The following is a 22429-nucleotide window of genomic DNA, read 5'->3' on the forward strand; positions in this document are numbered from 1 at the left end:
AAGAATTTTGGATCCATGTTAAAAACAGCTCTTTGGAACTCACAGGCATCTTTGGAGAAAGTATTCTTCTAGTAAGTAAATACCGAAGTTGCAGGCTGAGCAACTGGACTGTTGGAACAAGGGCGCCATTGTATTAGTTATTGAAACAGAGCTTTGTACACGGGAGGGGCTTGATTTTTTTTTTTAAGTTGAAAGAGGTTCATTTAAGTCAAAGTAAGAACTTGAAGTTAGTTTGAGTATTCTGGTTATTTTTCTCTTCAAAATGTAGATTTTGGATAGAAGTTTTTATAGCCATTTGTTTTTCTTATTTTCTTTGGTGGGGGGGTACCAGGGATTGGAACTAGGGGCGCTTGAATCATAGCAGCTCAGGAGGCTGAGGCAGGAGGATTTGAAGTTCAAAGCCAGCCTCAGCAACCTAGCCAGACCTTGTCCCAAAACAGCAACAACAAAAAAGATTTGATTTCTTTAGCTCACCTTATTTATTTAAATTGGTTTTTAAAATGACTTCCCCACCACCCTGATCCTCCATCAAAATTGGAAGAGGGTTATGAACACTATCAACTGCCTCTTGGTTTTAGTAGTTCCAGGAACTTGATCTATCAGTAGCGAAGATATTTTTTTGGAAACTATGGGTTCTTTACCACTGAGCTACCTTTTTACTTTTAAGACAGGGTCACACTAAGTTGGTGAGACTGGCTTTGGTGTCCCTGGGATCCTTCTGACAAAGTTATAGAAATCAGTTACCCTTCATTTTGCTGCCTGATCTGTGCTGATAACTAGTATTGTGCTGTGGTGGATCAGGTCTAGATAGTTTTACAATTTATCCAACAGGGAGTCTTGGGTAAAATCTTGATTAAAAAAACAGTTTTAGCCTGGCACGGTGGCACACCACCAGAGGCTGAAACAGGAGGATCACTATTTCAAAGCCAGTCTCAGCAAGGGGAGGCATTAAGCAACCCAGTGAGACCCTGTCTCTAAATAAAATACTGCTGGGTAATGTAGCTCAGTGGCCAAATACCCCTGGGTTTAGTCCCTGGTGCAACCCGCACCACCACCAAAAAAAAAAAAGTTTTATAGTTTGTTAGTCAACTGAAATATTTGGGGAGGGGGATGGTACTTGGAATTGAGTCTAGGGTTGCTTTATCACTGAGGTACATCCCTACTTAGTTCTTTTTTTAGATTTTGAGACAGAGTCTTGCTGACTTGCCCAGTCAGGCCTAAAACTTAAAATCCTCCTGCCTCAGCTTCCCAATATGCTGGAATTACAGGTGTATGTGCCTGCATCACACAGAAACATTTACATGTTAGCTTAATGTTTAGATGTTATTTGCTTTAGTTTGCAATTTCCACAAGGGTGGAATTCATGGATTTGCATAGACCCTACCACCCTATGGGGTTAAAACAAAAGTAGAGGGTAAAATTGATTATTGAGGATTTTGAATGCTAGTACATACTCATTTTGGCAAAGTGAGCAAAACTAAAAGTATTGAGCTGTGTCTGGTAGCTGAACACTCCAGTATTTGTAATATCCTTATGCCTAATGTGTTTGCTTGTTCCTCAGAAATCAGAGTTCAGGGGAAAAGTTGCATGGTTAATTTGGTCTTTCCCATTAGTGTAAGGGCAAATGTTAACATTTAACAGCATTTTTTTGTGGGTGATAGAGTCTCTTTGGTTCTGAAAAGCTTCAGATTTCTCTCCTTTATTGTGAGTGGACTGAAGTAAGCTGAACATTTGGAAAGGAAAAGCTGTCTAAGATTGAAAGCTGGTCTTAATTGATTTGGAAACTTTTAGGGGTGAGGGCCCTTAAGCTAGGATGGAGAAATGTCCTGCAGGGCCATTCCTGAATTTTGACCAGCTTTATAAGTCCAAATTTACCAATTTTTGTGGTCTAATGTTTTTTGCTACACTCATGACTATTTTTTCCAGGAAGTATGATTTATCAAAGCTGCCCACGCCCTAGTTCTGGATCAGTAACTTGCACACAGTGTCTTAAGGTCCCCATTTGTGAATACTATTTTGACAATTTATGATGATCTCCTATTTTTTGGTTACAGGAAGAAATGACCAAGAGGTTATTTGAGAATTTTCTAGATTTGACTTTTTTCTGAGATCTGAATTCTCATTTGGTAAGACCTAGTAAGTGACAACATCTAATCTAGAAGTTTACTTTAAGCCAGGATTTTTTTCCAACTTGAGCACTGTTGACATTTTGTTTTGGGAACTTGTCTTGTACATACATAGTAGGTTGTTGAACAACATTATCAGCCTCTCCTAGGTAACAGCAGCCTCCTCTCCTTCATTCTGATAGTCAGAAATATCTGTAGTCTTTGTCAAATGTCCTTTGAGGCCCAGTAGATTCACCCTTGATTGAAAATCTCTGTTTAAACTGACTCTAAAATGATGTGCTAATGGCTGGAGTAAAGTTGTTTTATAGATGCTAATCTTAGTTGGCTAGTTTGATGCAAGTTTATGGTGTAAGGAAGTAACATAAAACTTAGATAATTGATTTGATATCTTTGGTAGCTTTTCCACTAACATTGAAGAACTTTGTTGAAAAATGTTAAATGGTTGTCTTCAGCAGGTTCTGGGGGCACTTAAAGGTTATAAAGGGGCAGCTTTGTATATGTTATGTTTGTGAATGAAGTCCTGGGTTTGGACATTGTAAACCTTGGGTTCTTGTGCCATAACACCTGTAAAAGCTCTGTGGGCAAAAATTGAAGCTCACTGAGTAATGTGCTGTGGTGAGATGATTTTAAATTCTACTGTTTATTTAATTTTGCTTGCTATCTTTACTACCAGGGCTTTGTTGCTTGAGCAAATTAAGAACAGTATATAGATTAGAAATCTGAATATCTCAAATAGCCAGTGGTCAAAGAAGTATGCAGCAAAAGTTAGTATTTAAGGAAACTTGTAAACTTGATACCCATATTTTTAGAAGACTTTCAGAACTTTGTAAGTTCTGCTTTTTCTTTTTGAAACAGGAAAAGAAGATGGCTGTAGGACATCATGTGTCATGAATGTGGTAAACTTATTTAAGTACCATAATAATTAAAGTCTCTGGGTTGGGGATGTGGTTGACTGGTAGAGCACTTGCCTAGCATTCCTGGGTTTGTTCCCCTGCACCAAAAAAAAAAAAAAAAGAAGTTTCTCTGATGTAGCTTTTCAAAAAAAGCACTCTCTCAGCCTCCAACCTATTTCTGATCAGTTGATACGTTACTCCTAAGATAGCTGTCTTAATTCTAAAAGAGGGACATGGGCTTTGGTGTTTGTTTTTTTTTTAATTTGTTTTTTGGTACTAGGGATTGAATCCAGAGTGCTCTACTGAGCTACATTCCCTTTTGCTTGATTGCTTTTTTTTTTATGTATGTATTTGGACATGGGGTTTTGCTGAGTTGCTGAGGCTGGCTTTGAACTTGAGGTCCTCCTACCTCAGTCTTCTTCTGGGCAGTGAGATTACAGGTGTGTACCACCGTGCCCAGCTCTTTATTTTGAGATAGGTTCTCATGAAGTTGCTAGGCTTGCAGTCCTCTTGCCTCGTTCTCTGGAATTGCTGGAATTATAGGCATGCATCACTTTGCACTGGCATTTGTTGAGCTTTTTAAGGAAAACCCCAAAGGCAAATCATAAATATGCAAATTTTGGGTGGAGGTGAAGGGCTTTAGCTCTGAATGAAAGAAATATTTTTTTTCAACTATGGGAGCTTTTTCTCTTGCAGTGTTGTGGTTGTTTCCCAGTAGGATTTTTGTGCCAAGAGATACTTGCAGATCATATGGTTCACCCAACCCTTTTTGCTTTGTGAACTCATTTGAAGATAGTCCAGATAGCAACTAATTAGATGGATTTCTAGATATGAACTTAAAGCAATTCAGTGGAATCTCTTCTCTATTTCTATGTTCAGATTTGACTACTGAATGGACTGCAGCCTTGTGAAATGATGATTCGGTTTATCCATTCGCTGAGTGTGCTGCATTGACCTTCTTCCAAGCCTCAGTTCCTGTTCTAGGAACTTTGGTGCTATGTAGCTTCCAAATGCCCTGCAGTCTGCAATGTTCTATTGCAGATTGCTTGTGTGTTGGTAGCCTACTGGTAAGAGTGGTTGATGTCAGCAGGGATGGGTCCCTCTGGGTCCTATCTCACCAAGATGAGTGGTGCAAATCTGATCACTTGCTGCAGCCCTTCCAGGTTTTTGTTAAGCCTGTGCCTAAGTAATTTTCATGTTATTAGTAGCCTGAGATCTAGAAGTCCTAAGTTCTCTTTAAAAAAAAAATTATACACATTTAGTTGTTGATAGACCTTTATTTTATTCACTTATTTATATATGGTGCTCAGAGTTGAACTCGGTGCCCCTCAGATGTGAGGTCAGTGCTGTACCACTGAGCTACAATCCCAGCCAGTTTTCTTATTTTTGAGGATAGATATATGGTTATAGGCCTCAATCAGGGGGGAGAAAGAGCGAATTACCCATAAAGGCAGAGAGAATTAGTATAGTGGTTATAATTGATTCAGTTGTTTTATGTACCAGTGCTACAGTGGAGATTAAATTTTAGTTATTTGTTTTTTAAAAAATATTTTTAGTTGTAGATGAACACAAAAACTTATTTTGTTTATGTATTTTTTATGTGGTGCTGAGGATTGAACCCAGTGCCTCACATGTGCGAGGAAAGAGCTCTACCGCTGAGCTACAACTCCAGCCCCAAATCTTAGTTATTTTTAGGGTAGGAGAAAACAGTAACAATTCAGAATACCAATACTTTGAATCATTTTTTGCCTTTTAATACACTTAAACCATGAAGGAGGTGTAGGGAAGGCTATGGTATTTCTTAGAGCACTTTCTTCTTGTGAGTTAAAACAGTAACAAATTAATGTTTTATAAGCATGTGTGAGATGGATCTCAAATGTTTGCAGAAAATAGTATAAATCTGGAGTATTTGGACAAGTTTTTCTTTTTTCTATATTGGATATTGATCCCAGGGGTACTTTCCCACTGAGTTACATCCCCAGTCTTTTTTTGAGACAAGGTCTCTTAAGTTCCTGTGGCTGACCTCGAACTTGAAATCCTCCTGCCTCAAATCTCCCCAATCTATGGTAGAATGTTTTTGCATTTTATTTCATACTAATGAGTATTAGAAAGGAAGGTATTAATTAGTGCCTTGCCAGCTGAAATAATGCCTTGCTTTTTCTTACTGTGGGAAAAAAATGAAAATCTGATCCAGAAGGCATCTTTCCCCTCTCAGTTCCTTGTACACTTATACAAAACAAATAGTGTTTTCTCTGTAGTAGTTTATTTGTAATATTCAGATACATAGGGGAATATTGGGACTGACATACAACTTTGTAACATGGTGTACAAAACTGATTAGATTAAAATAGCTATTTCACTAGCTCCCACTCTGGCATATCCCTGTTTATGGAGTTTCATTTTGGCTATATGGCAATAGTCTAAATCAGAATTTGCAAGCAGCATAACATCCTGGTGTTTATCATTTCATGTGTTTTTGTTTCTCCTGTGGGTTTTGAATTTTGGAACTTTGCCCTTTTGTCATGCAGGTACCCTTTGCCATCTGTGATCCTTTAGATCTTTTGAAGAGGAAGCTTTGCTGATGGCATTAAGTCAGTCTTGAGCCAGAATGAGTCACAAGAGAGATTTGAACCAAAAGTGAAGGTCCCAAAGATCTGCCGGGTTGTCCTACCACCAGTGCCTGATTGACAAGTGGAGGAAAATGCACAGGGGAGTCACTAACAGTTTTTCTCCCTTCAGGAAAGTGCCTGGCTCTTACCAAAAGCATTCAGATTTCTTAAAAATGGTTCAAGGTTTGTTTCTAAACAAAGCAATGCTTCTTTACCCCTTGTTGGCCTTGAGGAAGGTGCTTGTAGTCTGTTGGTTTTAATACTGGAGATTGAAACCAGAAGTACTTTACCACTGAGATATATTTCAGCCTCCCCTTTTTTTCCCCCTCATACTGAGGATTGAACTCAGGGGAACTTAACCACTCACATCCCTACCCCCTATTTTGTATTTTACTCAGTGAGACAGGGTCTCACTGAGTTGCTGAGGCTGGCTTTGAATTCTTGATCCCCCTGCCTCAGCCTCCTGAGCTTCTGGGATTATAGGCATGTACCACTGTGCCTGGCTGTATCTCTTATTGAAAAATGGATCTGGTAGAGAGGTTGCGTGTGTGATGCAGTGGTTTATAGGGAAATCTAGAAGAGTCAGTTTAAAACTCAATTCCATTGTTTGGGTGTAGGTATTTGAAATTTGATTCTCTCAATGATAAGGGGTCTGAGAGAGAAATGAAACTCTACATGTCAAATGTCTGGCATTGAGCCATTTTCCCTGTCCCTAATGTCCAAGGTTGAACCTGGTTCTGAAGCCTTCCTTACCTTGCTGAATGTAAATGTCTATGTAAATTCTAGGTATTTTAACATCTGTTTAAGTCATTTAATATGTGGGTCAAGTCAGATGTTCACAATATTGGCCTCACCATATGAGAAGTAGTACTCTGGGTGGTTTAATCAAGATAAGGGGTAGAGGTGGGTAAAAACCCCTGAGTCTAACAATTTATGTAGCAAGTACTGGGGCATGGGTCTGAAGGGTGTTGGTTTTGTTAATCAAGTGTAAGAAGGAATGCTGACTTAGAAGCTCTAACCATTTCACAGTTATTTTTTCCCCCAGTGCTGAGGATTGAACCCAGGGCCTCATACATGATAAGCAAGAATTCTGTCGCTGAGCGACATCCCCAGTACATTTACAATTTTTTATTCCATGATGATGTGTGCTTCATCTGGAGGATTGTTTGCTACAGTGTGAGGCAGTTGGTGATGTCCTTCTTCCCCTGGGAATTTTGTCAGTATTCTGTTTCAGATCATTATTTAAGGCCCACATACAGACCTGCTTATTTGGTGGTTAAGACTATCATGTCAAGTTGTTGGTATTTTTGTTTGAATTCCTTCTAGTAGTGATATGAGAAGCATATCCTGCTTGGTTACTTGGTTGCCATTTTCTGGGTTTTTGATATTTTTTTTGTGGTACCTGGGATTGAACCCAGGTTGCTTAGCCACAGAGCCACATCCCCAGCCCTTCAAAACCATCTTTATAGCGCTACCTCTGGTTTGTTTTTTACAATTTGAAACCTTTTCTTTGTCACCATGCTTACAGAAAAGAGAAGTACTTACAACTTCTAAGATAGGGGAGAGAGAAGTAATTATATTTATGGTTTGTTTGGTACTGGGAATCAAACCCAGGACTTCATGCATGGTAGGCAAGCATTTTACCATACCCTAATTATATATTTTTAACGAATGTAGTCTTTTTATAGCTGATTGGGCCAGGTTTCTTATTTAAGTTCATCAGTTCCTAGACTTTAAGTTTGTACTTTGAAGACAAGAATTAAAAGGGAAACACCTCAGACTTCACTGAACATTTTCTAGAGTTTTATGACTTTAGCATTAGTTACATTGAGGAATGGGAAAGGAGATACTTTTGAGCTTTAAGAATTAAAGAATTGTTTGGGTGCATTGCTGCACACCTACAAAGCCAGTTCAAAAGCCAGTCTTAGTAAAAGTGAGATGCTAAGCAACTCAGTGAGACCCTGTTTTTAAATAAAATACAAAATAGGGCAGAGGAGGTGGCTCAGTGGTTGAGTGCCCCTGAGTTCAATCCCTGGTCCCCCCTCTCCAAAAAAAAAAAAAAAGAATTAAAGAATTTAACTTGATTTAAATTTAGTAATAAAACTATTTAACTGCTTTTTACTAGTAACTCAGTTTTAGTGTTTGTACTATTTTTTTTTTCCTTTTTCTGAAAAGAAATATTTTCTTAAATCTGGCAAAATGAAGATGGGTGTGTAGGCCCCCCACCCCATTTTTTCCAGATTTACAGCTCATAAAGTCAGTCATTTAGTTTCCAGGGCAGGATTCACACTTGTGCTCCTGTGTAACCATAGTAAGATTCTGCTTTGGTTAGTATCTGGTTTCTGTAATTCACCCTTCTTGTTTAGATTTCTCAGCTGTTTGTAACTGTCTGAATATAATTAGGTCCATTTATTTCTCCATCTAGGACCGCATACCAGGAGACTGTTCTCTGTCATTTTTCAAGGTTTTTCTAGTCTTTTGGATCCTTATGATATATAATCTTTACAGTCAATAATGCTACTGGGGATTCAACTCAGGGGTGCTTAACCGCTGAGCCTCATCCCCAGTCTTTTTTTTTTTTTTTTTGAGACAGTCTCACTAAGTTGCTTAGGGTTCCACTAAGTTGCTGAGACTGGCTTTGAACTCCTCTTTTCTTGGCCCGCCCCATCCCCAACTGCTGGGAGTTTTGTACCACTGTGCCCAGCTAATAATGCTTCTTGAGGGTCTGGGTCTGTAGCTCAGTGGCACAGCACCTGCCTAGCATGTATGAAGCACTGGGTTTGATCCTTTGCACCACATAAAAATAAACAAAGGCATGCTGTCCATTTACAACTACAAATTATTTAATAATAATGCTTTTTGAATGTTGTCATTAACATTTACATAAGAACTCAAGATTTCATCCTCATCTAGTTAGCATACCGTCATAAGAAATGCAATCTCATGTACATAATATTAGAATCATACAGTTAATTGCTTTGTTCAGTTTACGGGAATGCTTTGGATACATGGATTGGACTTAAAGAGCAGGTTTCCCTGTAATTTCAAATATCAAAACTGACTTTGTTCTAAATGATCTATATCAAGAATACTTTTTAGGGATGAAATTAATACTAAAAAAAAAAAAAATGTGTTTCAGCTGAGGTCTGTGTCTGTGGACCTGAATGTTGATCCCTCACTTCAGATTGACATACCTGATGCACTCAGTGAGAGAGATAAGGTCAAGTTTACAGTGCACACCAAGGTAAGTGACAAAATGGCTTTGGTAATACTAACAGTGCTAGGTTATAGCCTTGTTCGGATGTGAGAAGACTGATTCCATTAACTACAATGGTTACTATTTGCTGTGTACCAACTGCAAAGTATGAACCCCTCTCATATGTATAGCTTGCTGTTAGCAAGTGCTGTTGCTTCAGCATCCTTCTGCTCTGGTGAAGCCACAATGACAAAGTGATGTAGCTGGGTGCTGCCTATTTATATAATTCAAACCTTGCACCTTTGGTTTTATTTGCATCTGAAGGTAGTGTCTGGCTTTAAATCTTAAGTTTGGAAGGCCCTTTTTTCTTTGTGGTATTCTTCGTATACCTCAGGTATACTTCAGGGTAAGTGTCAAGATGGGCAACCTGATTTCTCTACTTGAGTTGACTTGATCATAGTAGATAAAATTAGCATTCACAGGAGTTCAGAGGAAGCCACGGATAATTTCCACCACCCTAGTAGCTAAGACTTTTTTAAAAAGATGATGATGATGATGATGATTTGATATTTTTTGGTCATAACTGGGATAAGTTCCTTTTTTTCTTTTTTTAAGATGGAAGTAGGGTTGTTTAACTTCCTGGAACTTTTTCTTTTACTAGTAGATATTTTTCTCTTTGATTTGATACCTTTGGCAAACTTCCAAAAAGTGTAGCTTTGTGAAAAGTCTTCCTTAAAGATCAGATTGAGTCTTAGCTGTGGCTAAGTGGTAGTTGGAGATCATATACTGCTACTTCTTTATCATGATGTTGTATTATGCAGAATTTTCCCATAGTGCAGCCCAGGAAACCCAAACCACATTATCAGGTGATGGTTAGCAATTAACTTCTTTCTCTTTACAGACTACACTGCCCACTTTTCAGAGCCCAGAGTTTTCTGTTACAAGGCAACATGAAGACTTCGTGTGGCTACATGATACGCTTATTGAAACCACAGACTATGCTGGGCTTATTGTGAGTATGTTTTAGCATACCAAGTAATTAAGTTATGCTACCTTGGTATTAGATTTCACCAACATTTTATAATGGGTTGTGAAAACTCTTGATTTTTATCTGCCTATTAGAATATTTGCTAACTCCAGATTGGTATAGTCTTTAACTGTGAATAGTGCTGTGAGAGAAGCATACACAGAATATAGTATATACATTATAAGTAGGTAAACAAGTTTAATGATTCAAGTCCTATCTACCTTTTCTCTGGCATCATTTTTGGGCATTAGTAAGTTCATTTCTAGGATACTTCAGTATTGTTATAGTTCCCAGAGTAAGGAGGCCATTGTCACCTTTTGAGAATTAATTTTTGGTTGTGGGAACTTCTGTTCAGGGGTCTTCCCTTCATTTAAAATTAGGATCTTTTGATTGTCCTTAGAGGTTGAAAAATTTGCTTTTCCTTAATCATTTTTGTCATTGATTATCTTAATTTTAAGCTAATTTTAAGCTGCTAGTTCTCTATAAACTGAACAAATATTTATGTCAGAATGCCCAACTGTGGGGAACATACTCTGGGGTCAAAAGATTTAAGGTTTGGGTGAAACCCAGTGACTTTAGATAGCCCCACTTGGGTGGCCAGAGTTGAATGAGGCATTAACTAGAATGTGGCGGGCAAAATGCTCATCATGTATTACCTGACTATGTTGCAGATTCCCCCTGCTCCTACAAAACCAGATTTCGATGGTCCTCGAGAAAAGATGCAGAAACTGGGAGAAGGTGAAGGGTCTATGACCAAAGAAGAGTTTGCAAAGATGAAGCAAGAACTGGAAGCGTAAGTGGATTTTCTTTTTAAAGTTTTGAGACTGGGTTTCACTAAGTTGCTGAGGCTGGCTTTGAACTTGTGAACTTGTAGGTGTGTACCACCACACAGTATAGCTGTTAATTGCCTAGTGTTGATTTCTAAAACTACATTTTGTAAATATAGTTTTGTGGGGTACAGTTTTTGTACTTCTGACCTTTATTCCTTGAAGTTCATTTTTTCTCCCACATAAACCATAGTTTTATTAGGGCATACTGGTCTGGCATAGGGAAGAAAGTAGACCTTTAAATCTTCATAAACAACATTTTCAAAGTGTTAAAATGTATAAAAATTTCTCCCTTGAAGTTTTGTTACAAGAAGTATTAGAAGAAACTAGGTTGTAACAAATGCTGTTACAAAGCATTCTAAATAACCATATTGATGGTTTGAAAGAGGCCAGGTACATAGGCAGCATATTTTAATCTGGTTGTAATTTTAAAGCAAAAATGTATTCTTTATTCTGTATCATAGGTATAGGTTTGCATTACTGAGTACTGAAAAACTTATAGCAGATGTTTTTCAACTATTATTTCTCTCCTTAAAACAAATCAAATATGAATTCTAAAACCACATACCATTTAAGTACTGGAAGGTTAGAGTAAAGGTACTGTGCTCTTCTCACCCCCACCTTGTATTAGGGATTGAACTCCTGAGTGCTTTAGCACTTAGCTATGTACCCTGCCCTTTTTATTTTTTGAGACAGAGTCTCACTGAGATGTCAAGGCTAGCCTCAAACTTTCCATCGTCTTATCTCATCTTCTCAAATCCATGGAATTATATGTGTGTGCAACTATGTATTTCACTTTGCTTAATTGGTTACTTATAGATGATTTTTTTTTTAATTTCTTGTTCCTCTACTCTTGAACTTCTTTATCTTGGCTCAAAAGCATTCACCCTTTCCTTTTATCATCATCAGCAAGTTGGAATTCAGGTGCTCCTTTCAGCAACTCTTATGCTCTGTCTCAAGCCCATGTTGCGTAGGGCAGGGCTCACACCTGAATAACTCTGCACTTTGGAGTGCCTGTGAGTCCAGCCCTGGGGATAAAGCACTCAACACAAGTTTCCAAACCCTAACATCTTGAATGCCTTAATTGAGGTAACACTGCTTTGTAATTTCTGCTGATTCCAATCCTTATTAAGGATTTGTGCTGTGTACATGACTGCCTAAAGGGGTCTCATCCTTTTTAAAGCAACAAATGTCAACGTAGCTGCTAAATTTCAAGTAATTACATGTAGGCTTTGGGAGTCTCAGAAGGCAGAAAAGCACCACTTTCCTCCTCTATTGGTTCATTCCAGATTCTAAAATGCCAACTGATTAACTACCAAATCAAACCGGTATGTTGTTTTGGCCTAGTTGTAGTATTTTACTTAATAAAAATGAGCAGATCACTAGATTATATATAGTTGGCCAGCAGCACATGATAATGTCCATCAGGTAGTAGAGTGATGCCGACTGAATTGTGTATGCATTTGTCTTTTCAGTGAATATCTCGCTGTCTTTAAGAAGACTGTGTCCTCTCATGAAGTATTTCTTCAGCGGCTTTCTTCTCATCCTGTTCTCAGTAAAGATCGAAACTTTCATGTTTTCCTGGAATATGATCAGGATGTAAGGCAATTTTACTCACATTTCCATGGTTCAGTTGAAATGTATGATTATGACCCAGGCATGATGGCAAATGCCTGTAATCCTAGCTACTCAGACTGAGGCAGGATTGCAAGTTTGAACCCAGCCTTGGCAACTTAGAAAGATCCTGTCTTAAGCTTTAAAAATGACTGGGAGTGTAGCTCAGTACTGGAAAAGAAAAATTTATACTTTCTGAAAAATGACTTATCACAGAAACACAATGGAAATGTTTGGGGATGCCCCCCCCCCAATCCATTTTAGAAGTCATTTTTGTGACTCTGCCTAAGCTTTGGCTTTTTATTCATCTTCCAAAGACTGGTTTTTTCCTTGTTAAGTTTGGGATTGTTAGAAGGAAATTAAATTGATTCACATTGATGTCTTTTGGTTACCCTTTCTGTTAAAGGAGATGTGCTCGTGTCCTTATTTTTGTATTTTTTTTAACATGTTATATTTATTGTCCCTTCATGAAACAATCCCTGATTTAGAGTTCTGAAGCTTAAAGCCTAATCAGCAATATAGATTGAAAAGAATGTAATTCTGCCAAGGACTGAAAATCCTCAAAGACTTGGTTCCTACATATGTGATCCTTTTAGAAAGAGATGACTTACATTTAACATTATCCATTTATTATGTTTTTCAGTTTAGTTGGTAAAGCAGAACTAAAGATATCTATATTTCTGTATTAGTATTGTTTGGAATGTTATTCTTAACTTGAGCCTAGAAAAAATATATAACAAACTGTTTTGAAATTTTCTTTTAGCTAAGTGTTAGGCGGAAAAATACCAAAGAAATGTTTGGTGGCTTCTTTAAAAGTGTGGTGAAAAGTGCTGATGAAGTTCTTTTTTCTGGAGTTAAGGTAAGGGACTTGAGCTTTTTAAGAAAATTCATAACTTTTTCGGAATAGATCATCTCTTTCTTTGGATGAGATAATACCACAATGTACTAATTTTAAGGAATGGGCTATTTTCATTTACTTAATTCAGTTTTTGCTTATTTCTCCAAAACACCTTGTTCTCAGGAGAAGTGACGTGAACCTTTCCACACTTGAGTATTTTCTCCTTTTGTAAGGACAGAGGTTACTCAATTTTAAAAAGAAAATAAGCTAGAAGATCAGTATTTCATGCCTTTCTCCGGTATGGTGGCCGCCAGCCACAGGTGGCAGGTGAGCACTTGACATGTAGCTTAGTAGGCATGGTGAAAAAAAATAGATTTTGTTTTATTTACATACTGGATTTAAGAATTTACTACAAAGAAAAAAAAATAAAATGTCTTACTAATGTTTTACATTAGTTATGCGGTTAAGTATAATATTAAAATTAATTTTACTCTTCCCACAATACCAGTAGAGAAGTTAGCATCAGAAATTCCTTTTGGGTAGTGCTGTTCTAGAAAATAAGAATTAAAGCACAAGTCTCTCATTACCCTCATAGATGTGATTTCAAATTTCTTTACTCTTCAGGCCATTCCCCTCCTTTAAACTGAGATACTTTAATATTTACTAACAGAATCTGACTTTGTCTTTCCAGGGTAAGGGTTAAGTGGGAAACAGTACAGGTGCATAGTAGAGAGGGTAGTTTCATGAATTTGGAAACTCTTAGGACAGTCCACACATCTCAGCACTGTGCCAGTCAATTCATTGAATGATATTTAGCATCTTTGGCCAGTGCCTACCAGGTGTACCAGTATGGCCTCTCAAACTGAAGCCATCTAAATTTAAATAAAAAATAACCACATGCATATTCTAGTATTCAAGTCTGGGTGGCAGTACCTGACTTGGCAGAACTGCTACAATAGTAATAAAAACATTGGGACTTGGGTTACCAGAGATTGTTCTTCAAAATGATTCTCTGTCGACATTTTCTTGATTATTGCTAGTCCTGGGTATTATCACTGTGTTTTAAGTTTGCAATCCTCTTATCTGTCGAGGTTAAACTTTTTACTTAGAAATTTGTCACAAAATACATTCTTGTAATTTATGCTAAAGTTCTTTTTTTTTTTCTTCTTTTAGGAAGTAGATGACTTCTTTGAGCAAGAGAAGAACTTCCTTATTAACTATTACAACAGGATCAAGGATTCCTGTGCTAAAGCTGACAGAATGACCAGATCTCACAAAAGTAAATATCTTTTACCCACTAGCCACTTTTGGCTTTGCTAGTGTGCCTGCTCTGCTCATATAATAAGGATTGCACTGTCTCTCCAGATGTTGCTGATGACTATATTCACACTGCGGCCTCCTTGCAGAGCCTGGCTTTAGAAGAACCCACAGTCATCAAAAAGTAAGCTATTGGGCTGGGGATGTGGCTCAAGCGGTAGCACGCTCGCCTGGCATGCGTGCGGCCCGGGTTCGATCCTCAGCACCACATACAAACAAAGACGTTGTGTCCGCCGAGAACTGAAAAATAAATATATAAAAAAAAAAAAAAAGATGGGTTTTAAAAAAAAAAAAAAAAAAAAAAAAAAAAAGTAAGCTATTATTGTGAAAGCATTTCCCTGACTTCCTGATTGAAGACTACTGAGTGATATAATTAAAGAATAAAGAGTACTATCAGAGGCAGTTCTTCCCTGGAACACAAACTTATCAAGAACACTACACTGTTCAGCACTCAAGTGTTTGGAAGGCACTAGTAAGAGAATCATAGGAGACTTTGGATTCTTCTGTATGTAGCTGAATAGATACGGTGTAGAGCCTTTATTTCTGTCACATTAAATGACTTCTTTTAAAAAATATATTTTTTTAGTTTAGTTGGACACAATACCTTTATTTATTTTTGTGTGTGCTGAGGATGAACCCAGGATCTCATTCATCCTAGGCAAGCACTCCACTCCTGAGCCACAACCCCAGCCCAAATGACTTCTTTTTTGTTCATTTTAATTTTGTGGTTGTCTTTGAGAGAAGTTTGCCTTGGTTTTCTTTGTTAATTGGTTCTTGCCGGTCTATCTGGTCTTTCTTTTGAAGAGATTTCTTTTTGTTGTTGGGGTGTTTGTTTCTTTTGCACTATAGTTTGAACAGGGACACTTTAACACTGAGTTATAACCCCAGCAGTATATCTTCGTTCCCCCACCCTCACCCCCTGCGCCCTTTAAAAATTTTTTTCAGACAGGTTTTTATAAAGTTGCTTGGGCGTCTAAGTTGCTGGGACTTGTCTCAGACTTATTATTCCTCCTGCCTCATCCTCTTTTCAGTTGCTGGGATTATAGACGAGCACTACCACACCTGGCTCTTGCTGGTTTGGGGAACAATTCAATGACTCTATCCTGATCTTGGACTTTTACATTTGCTTTCCACTTTTTCTCTGTACTGGGCATTTTGAGTATAAGACTTTAACCTAACACATCTCTACTTGGTATAATAGGTGATACAACCTCTAACTTGAAGTTGAAAGTCATGCTAATAGTAGAACCAAGATGAGATGGTAGCATATTTTTGCTTTATGATGCCCTTGGGGGAAGCTCATTAGAATCTGACTTTCTTTGAACATAGGATAGGCCTTTGATAACAGTATCCTGGACACAAGACAAGGTGACTGAAGGGCAAGAAAGAGAGGCTAATGCCAGTAGGCTGTGGCACTGAAAATGTGCTCAGTTTTATAGTCATTTGGAAGGAGAACGAACACTACTTTTAAAAATCAAAGCACATTGTACTCATTCATGTCTTGAGTTTTGATAAGATCATTTATTTAATACCTTAAACCACAACTGTGTTTATTTTCAGATACTTATTGAAGGTTGCTGAACTGTTTGAAAAACTTAGGGTAAGAATTTTTGTTTCTGTCTTAATAAAATATATATTTTGTAATCTGTAGATAACTGCTTTGATGGTGACCTTTACTTTTTTAAATAGAAAGTGGAGGGTCGTGTCTCATCAGATGAAGATTTAAAGCTGACAGAGCTTCTCCGATACTACATGCTCAATATAGAGGCTGCAAAGGTAAGATGAGGAACCGGGAAACCCAACACAGTGCTAGACTACCTGTTGTGACCAGAAACCTAATGCTAGAGCTATTCCTTTTTTTTGGTAAAAAGGAAAGTTGCTTTATATTAGGAGGGAAATAGGAATTTTATCAGACTTCTTAAGTGATGTGCCCTTTTTTGGCATTGGATCCATAAGTAGTATGCAGAATAAACTCCAGTCTCTTGACCTGAGCATACCTTTTCTTATTCTTTTATTTGGACATTTTTAATGCTTTATAGATTTTCATGGAATTAAGAGCTAACTTACAAAACTAGGTACAGTAGTTTCACTGAGCTTCAATAGTTTTTGGCAGTACTTAAGAACTGTGTGACGGATTTTTTTTTTTTTTTTTTTAATACTTGCATTCTAATTGTAGATGTTAGGTGTTGAGGTGACTTCTACTTTGCTATAAGATTGCAAAGAATCATTATTTCAAATTAGGTTAGTCCCTAGTATATATTTCCAGAAGCAGGATTTGCAGTGTAGGGTTATGTGTGGTCCAGACTGCTTTGTTGCTTAGTTGTATTCTTGCAGTATTCTGCTCTGACTCACCAGCAGTAACATGTGGTTTGTTGTTGTCATTATTAGATTTTGCTGGTATTTGTTTTGTGATACTAGAGGTAGAACCCAAGTGCCTCATGTTTTGCTAGTCAAGTGTTCTAATTTTATTTTCTTTTGAGACTGGATTTCACTAAGTTGCTGGGACTGGCCTCAATCCTGTGATGATCCTGCCTCAACCTCCCAAGTACTGGAATTAGGCATGTGCCACCACAACCAACTGTGCATGTGTTTTAGTACACAACATTTAATTTTGTTAATTGCTTTCAATTATTGAATCAACTAGAAAATAATCCTTATTTTTACTCTGTTGCATCATCCCGCCACCCCTGCCCCAGGGGTGAATCCAGGGGCTCTCTACCAGTGAACAACATTCCTACGCTTTTAAATTTGGAACAAAATATTGCTGAATTGTCTTGGTTGACCAGGATCCTGGGATTCTTCCCCTGCTGAGTTGCTGGGATTTAGGCATGCATCACCATGCCCCACTGTTGAGTTTTGTTCTGTTTTAACCTTACACATAAAGAATTCTGGGAAAGCCCTCAAATATAAGAGTGGCATATCCCTGCTAATCTTATGAGGGTAGATATAAGCATAAAGGTAGATTGGATTCTAGATTGTGTAAGCTATTTGGTATTCCTGTTTTGTTCTCTGGAGATTTTTATGTTATAACTGTTAATTTTCTTCTCAGGATCTCTTATACAGACGCACCAAAGCCCTCATTGACTATGAGAACTCAAACAAAGCTCTGGATAAGGCCCGGTTAAAAAGCAAAGATGTCAAGTTGGCTGAGGCACACCAACAGGAATGTTGCCAGAAATTTGAACAGCTTTCTGAATCTGCAAAAGAAGGTTGAGCAGGAACATTCTTTACTTATTTTACGTTTTATTTGAAAAAGCTTACAGAGAGGAAAAGTTTTTCAAAAGTGCAGTAATACCCACATGTCCATATCCTTTATCACTTGGACACTAACACTTGCCTTCACATGGTATAAACATGGATGTCTGGTGTTCCTAGTCCATATGAATGTCCTAAAAACTTTGTTGGGTTTCCTATCCAGTTATCCTAGATCTTAGTCTCCTTTATGAGGAAGTTTTTGGTTATTTAGTTTTTGTTGTTTGCAATATTTATATCTTTTAACTATTTTATAAATATAAATATCTCTTTGTAAAAAGATTTTTACAAATAGATTGTAATGTTTGTGTGCATCTTCTTTCCAGTTGTGTTCATTTTGGTTACTTAGTCAAGTGTCCACTTTCTCCACTGCACTTAATATTCCCCATCACCTACTATAGGGGAGATAACTGAAGATCACATACATGTCCTGCTTTTCACTAAACTTCCCTGGGCTTAGTGTGTATGATTCTTTCCTAACCAGCATTTATTCTGATGGTTGCAATTAGGTGATGCCTCCTCCCTCAATTCTAGCATTTCATCTGCAGGTCAGCAGTTGCCTACGTACTTCAAACAAGAGCCCTGCCCCTCCACCCCTTTTAAAATATCATCTTAATTCTTTGTGGGACGCTGGGGATTGAATTTAGGCTTTTGAGCATGCTAACCAAGCCCTCTACCACTGTGCTACATCCCCAGCCCTTCCTTTTCTTTTAATTTGTTACTATCCTTAATTATTTTGGTGCTTAGAGTGTCCACACTTTTCCAATGGGAACATCTTGAAACTAGCATGTCTTTGTGACACATTACACACACTTTTTTTTTTTTTTTAAGTAGTTAGTTGTTCTATGTAATCAGTGGACATTTAACTCCAACCCTGGATTTGACCATTTTTCAAGGAGCCAAGGTTCTTTTTCTTAGGGAATAGTAGCCAAGATCTGGGTGTGCTGGGGCACTTATTGTTTGGGGTGTCTTTGCATCTAGGCCCTTTAGGAGACAGAATTGGGAGATGTAGGTGAATACATGTGATTGCACACCTAGGCAAGTTTTAGGGATCATGAGTCTATCCTGATGACTCAATTCCAGTCTGTGTCCACTCTATTCTTTCTTGCCTTTACCGCATTCCAGAACAGGTTATTTTATTTATTTTTTTAAATCCTGGGATTGAACCCAGGGGGTCTTAACCACTGAGCTGCCACATTCCCTAACCCTTTTCATTTTATTTTTAAGACAGGGCCTTGCTTAGGGCTTTAATAAGTTGCTGAGACTGGCTTTGAACTTGGGATCCTCCTGCCTCAGCCTCCTAAGTTTCTGGGATTACAGACACGTGCCACCATGCCCATCCCTATCTCATTTTAAAGCATATTTGTCACAGGACTTTTTGGTTTTCTTTTGGCCAGTGGTAGAGCCATTTATGTGTACTGGAAATGTCTTCATAATAACAGTGGTCTGATAACAACCTGCTTGTAACTACCTGGCATGTCTAAGCCTAGATTTTGTAGAGTATAATATCTTGCTTTGCTTCATATCTGTGCTTTGCTTCTCATGCTTTAACTGTATGGCAAAGAGCTTTTTATTGCAAGTTGGCAATTGCATGCAGATATTTATGTTGCTGGCTGTGTTGGATTGTTTCAAAGTATCTTTTTTATTGCCCTATTCTTTCTTAAAAAATAAATTCTATTTTTTTGTTGTTGTTTGATTTTTAAACTGGGGATTGAACCCAGAAATGCTCTACCACTATTCTACCCTGTTATCTTTTATTTGAAACAGGATTTTGCTGAGTTGCCCAGGCTGTCATCTAACTTGAAATCTTCCTGCGTCAGTCTTCTGAGTCTCTAAGATTACAGGTGTACTCCACCAGTTTAGAATTTTGCTTTATTTATTTTTTTCTTTAAGGCTGAATAATACTCAATTGTGTCTGTAATTCATTTTTTTTTAAAAAATTTATTTATTGTCCATTGATGGGCACCGATTGATTCCATGTCTTGGCTATTGTTAGTAAAGTTGCAGTGAGAGTTCAAGAAGCTTTTGACTGTTGTATTTTGAGAAGAGTTTTCACCCAGGGATCCTCCTGACTCACTTCTCCCACAATAAGACCCTTTCTGCAAGCATCACTATCTTGAGGGCAAGAGTGAGGCAGTTCCTCACAAGTTCTTCTGTGGTGCTTGGTGATTGAGTAGTGTGTGGCCTGCTTAGGATCACAGTAACAAGAAGACAATTAGTGTATGTCCCAGTTAGAGTGCTTAAGAAGGAGGAAATAATGGTGGTTTGATCATAATATTTGGAAGCTACATGAATATGAAAATTTAACATTTCTTGGTTTGATAAACTTTAACTCTTTCTTCCTGTAGAACTTATAAATTTCAAACGGAAGAGAGTGGCAGCGTTTAGAAAAAACCTAATTGAGATGTCTGAACTGGAAATAAAGCATGCCAGAGTAAGTGTTTTCAAATTAAACCAATAACATTTTAGGTTCCACCCCTCTTTCCCAGTTCATTGCCCCAATGTCATCAGGCAGATAAGGTTTGCCATGTGGTTTTAATTCCATGTGGTACTTAGTAAATGGGAACCACCCATCAGAATATTTTTGTTACTGCAAATCAGAAATCCTTATCTTGAAACAGTTTGCCTGGTGGGGGTGGTACTAGGGATTGAACTCAGGGGCACTCCACCACTAAGCCACACCCCCCCTTTTTTTTTTTTTTTAAATTTAGAGACAGGGTCTTACTGAGTTGCTTAGCATCTAGCTTTTGCTGAGGCTGGCTTTGAATTTGTGGTTCCCCCTGCCTCAGTCTCCCAGGCTGCTGGGGTTACAGGCATGTGCCACAATGCCTGGCCTTGAAATAGTTTTGAGAAGAGCATTCTTGGTAAGGCTCCCTTGGTTACCCCTCACAGGCCTTGTGAGCCACACTGACACGCCTGCTCTAGTAATTTAGCAGTAAGCTCTTTAGTATCTTGGATTTCGTTGGCTTTCAGAAGAAACAACTTTTTGTTTGCCAAGCTTCTTTCAGTACTCTTTCTTGGTTTAGAAAGGAAGACAATCTTCTGTTGCATATGTCTGTAGCTTAGCACAGAAGCGAGAGGACACTGGGGTCTTTTGAGAGTTTTTGGTACCTTGGGCCATTCCAAGGACTTGGCTTCAGACTGCTGTGGACAAGGTCAGCCCGTCAACCTTAAGGGCCATAACAGGGATTCCTCCCTTGGAAGGAACTATCACTGGCCTTCAGTTTGTGCTTACTTTTTATCCAACCAAGGCCTTTGTACATACCACTGAGCCACATTCCCAGTCTCATTTTTTTCTTAATTGGGTCCAGCTTTCTTTTTTTAACTTTTCATTGGAGTTTAAAGCATAATTTTGCATAAATCAGCCATGTTCTGGGCACTTTTTTTTAAGTTGTTTTTGGGGTGGTACTAGATATTGAACCCAGTGATACTCTACCACTGAGCTACATCTCCAGTCCTTTTTGAGACGGGCTGGCTTCGAACTTGCAAGCCTCCTACCTCAGCCTCCTGTGTCACTGGGATTACTTCGCAAAGCAATTTTTAATCTTGCCAATGACTTTTTTTATTTAGAGACAGGGTCTCACTGAGTTTTTGAGGTGATCCTCCTACTTCAGCCTCCCTAGCCACTGGGATTATAGGTGTGGGTCACTGTGCCCGGCATCAATGACTAATTTTTAAGCAACTCTTTATCTGGTCTTTTTAAGGCCTTGTAAAGCAGAACAGGCATGGTTGCATTTGGGAGCAGATAGGGTGGGAGATGCTAGAGTAGTGACCAGTAGTCCCAGACAGACTCTCTTAAGGGAGAGGAAACTCTCCACATGAAATGGGTGGTGAGTAGTTTGTGCACTTTAATTGGGATTTAGAGGAGAAAAATTCCAACCCACTTGGGCTAGTTGTAGATCTCTATAGACATGCTATGTCAGTTGAATTTATGTTTCATTCTTGAGTATTTAACAATTCTTAGATTCTAGAATGATTTTTTTGGTCTACTTTGACTTTGATGTTACTTGTGTTTTGTTTTTTCCCTAGAACAATGTCTCCCTCTTGCAGAGCTGCATTGACTTATTCAAGAACAACTGATTTATCTGCCTTTTCTCTGAAGGAAACAAATGTGAAAACTGCATCACTTGCACTTAAATCATTACCATAGAATATGATTAACTTTGACTTTAGTTTAAAATTATGTGAATAAATATTTTGATTTCTAAAAATCTTAACACTTAACCATGTTGGTTTAAAAATATTTTTATTGCATGCAACTTGGATATAACTAATCTTTTCCTTATGCGTTTAATACCTCAGAGTGGGCAGAATCTAAATACTGGATTCTCCTGTAGTTTGTCTTCAGTTACTTAAGAAAGGGTGTGGAAGACATGTGCCTTCTGGAAATATGTAGAAGCAATCACCAGGCTCATGTCTTGTCACCCCGATTCATGTGCCCATGACAGACTGATCTGTCAGGGAGGTGCCAGTTCAACAAATGATAATAGCTACTTGTTACAGCTAACATTCCATTCCTTCATTAGGGTTTTTTTTTTTTTTTCTTCCTCGTTACTTTCATGTTCTTGAGTCACCTAAAGTGTTTATATAATAACAAGGGCAAAAAAGATCTCATTTATCTTTTTAAAAACCCTTTGCAGTCCATTTTTATAGTTGGGATATAAATATTTGAGGGGAGAGAAGTATGTAGGGGTATATATAGAAATAAACAGTATGGCCTGCTTTAAAGA

General features: G+C 38.0%; 1 protein-coding gene and 1 non-coding gene across 5 annotated transcripts in view; both read left to right on the forward strand.

The window, feature by feature from the left end:
- Window positions 1–21923, forward strand: part of Snx5 (sorting nexin 5) — a 23199-nt gene extending 1276 nt beyond the window's left edge. For 3 of the 4 annotated variants that reach the window (XM_071608702.1, XM_071608705.1, XM_071608703.1), the window contains 12 exons: window positions 8768–8872; window positions 9726–9836; window positions 10523–10644; window positions 12154–12277; window positions 13056–13151; window positions 14304–14409; window positions 14496–14571; window positions 16008–16047; window positions 16137–16223; window positions 17497–17656; window positions 20048–20133; window positions 21729–21923. In XM_071608702.1, coding sequence (XP_071464803.1) covers window positions 8768–8872; window positions 9726–9836; window positions 10523–10644; window positions 12154–12277; window positions 13056–13151; window positions 14304–14409; window positions 14496–14571; window positions 16008–16047; window positions 16137–16223; window positions 17497–17656; window positions 20048–20133; window positions 21729–21779 — 1164 coding nt within the window. In that variant the 3' untranslated portion in view covers window positions 21780–21923. Of the gene's footprint in view, window positions 1–2998; window positions 3023–8767; window positions 8873–9725; window positions 9837–10522; window positions 10645–12153; window positions 12278–13055; window positions 13152–14303; window positions 14410–14495; window positions 14572–16007; window positions 16048–16136; window positions 16224–17496; window positions 17657–20047; window positions 20134–21728 lie in introns of those variants that run through there. The other variant, XM_071608704.1, reaches the window with a different exon arrangement.
- Window positions 3927–4164, forward strand: LOC114081023 (small nucleolar RNA SNORD17). The gene has a single exon (XR_003580695.1). It is a non-coding gene; the product is annotated as a small nucleolar RNA SNORD17 (small nucleolar RNA).
- Window positions 21924–22429: the final 506 nt, after the last annotated feature.

Source organism: Marmota flaviventris, chromosome 2, assembly GCF_047511675.1.
Source record: "Marmota flaviventris isolate mMarFla1 chromosome 2, mMarFla1.hap1, whole genome shotgun sequence".
In the NCBI taxonomy this organism is placed as follows: Eukaryota; Metazoa; Chordata; class Mammalia; order Rodentia; family Sciuridae; genus Marmota; species Marmota flaviventris.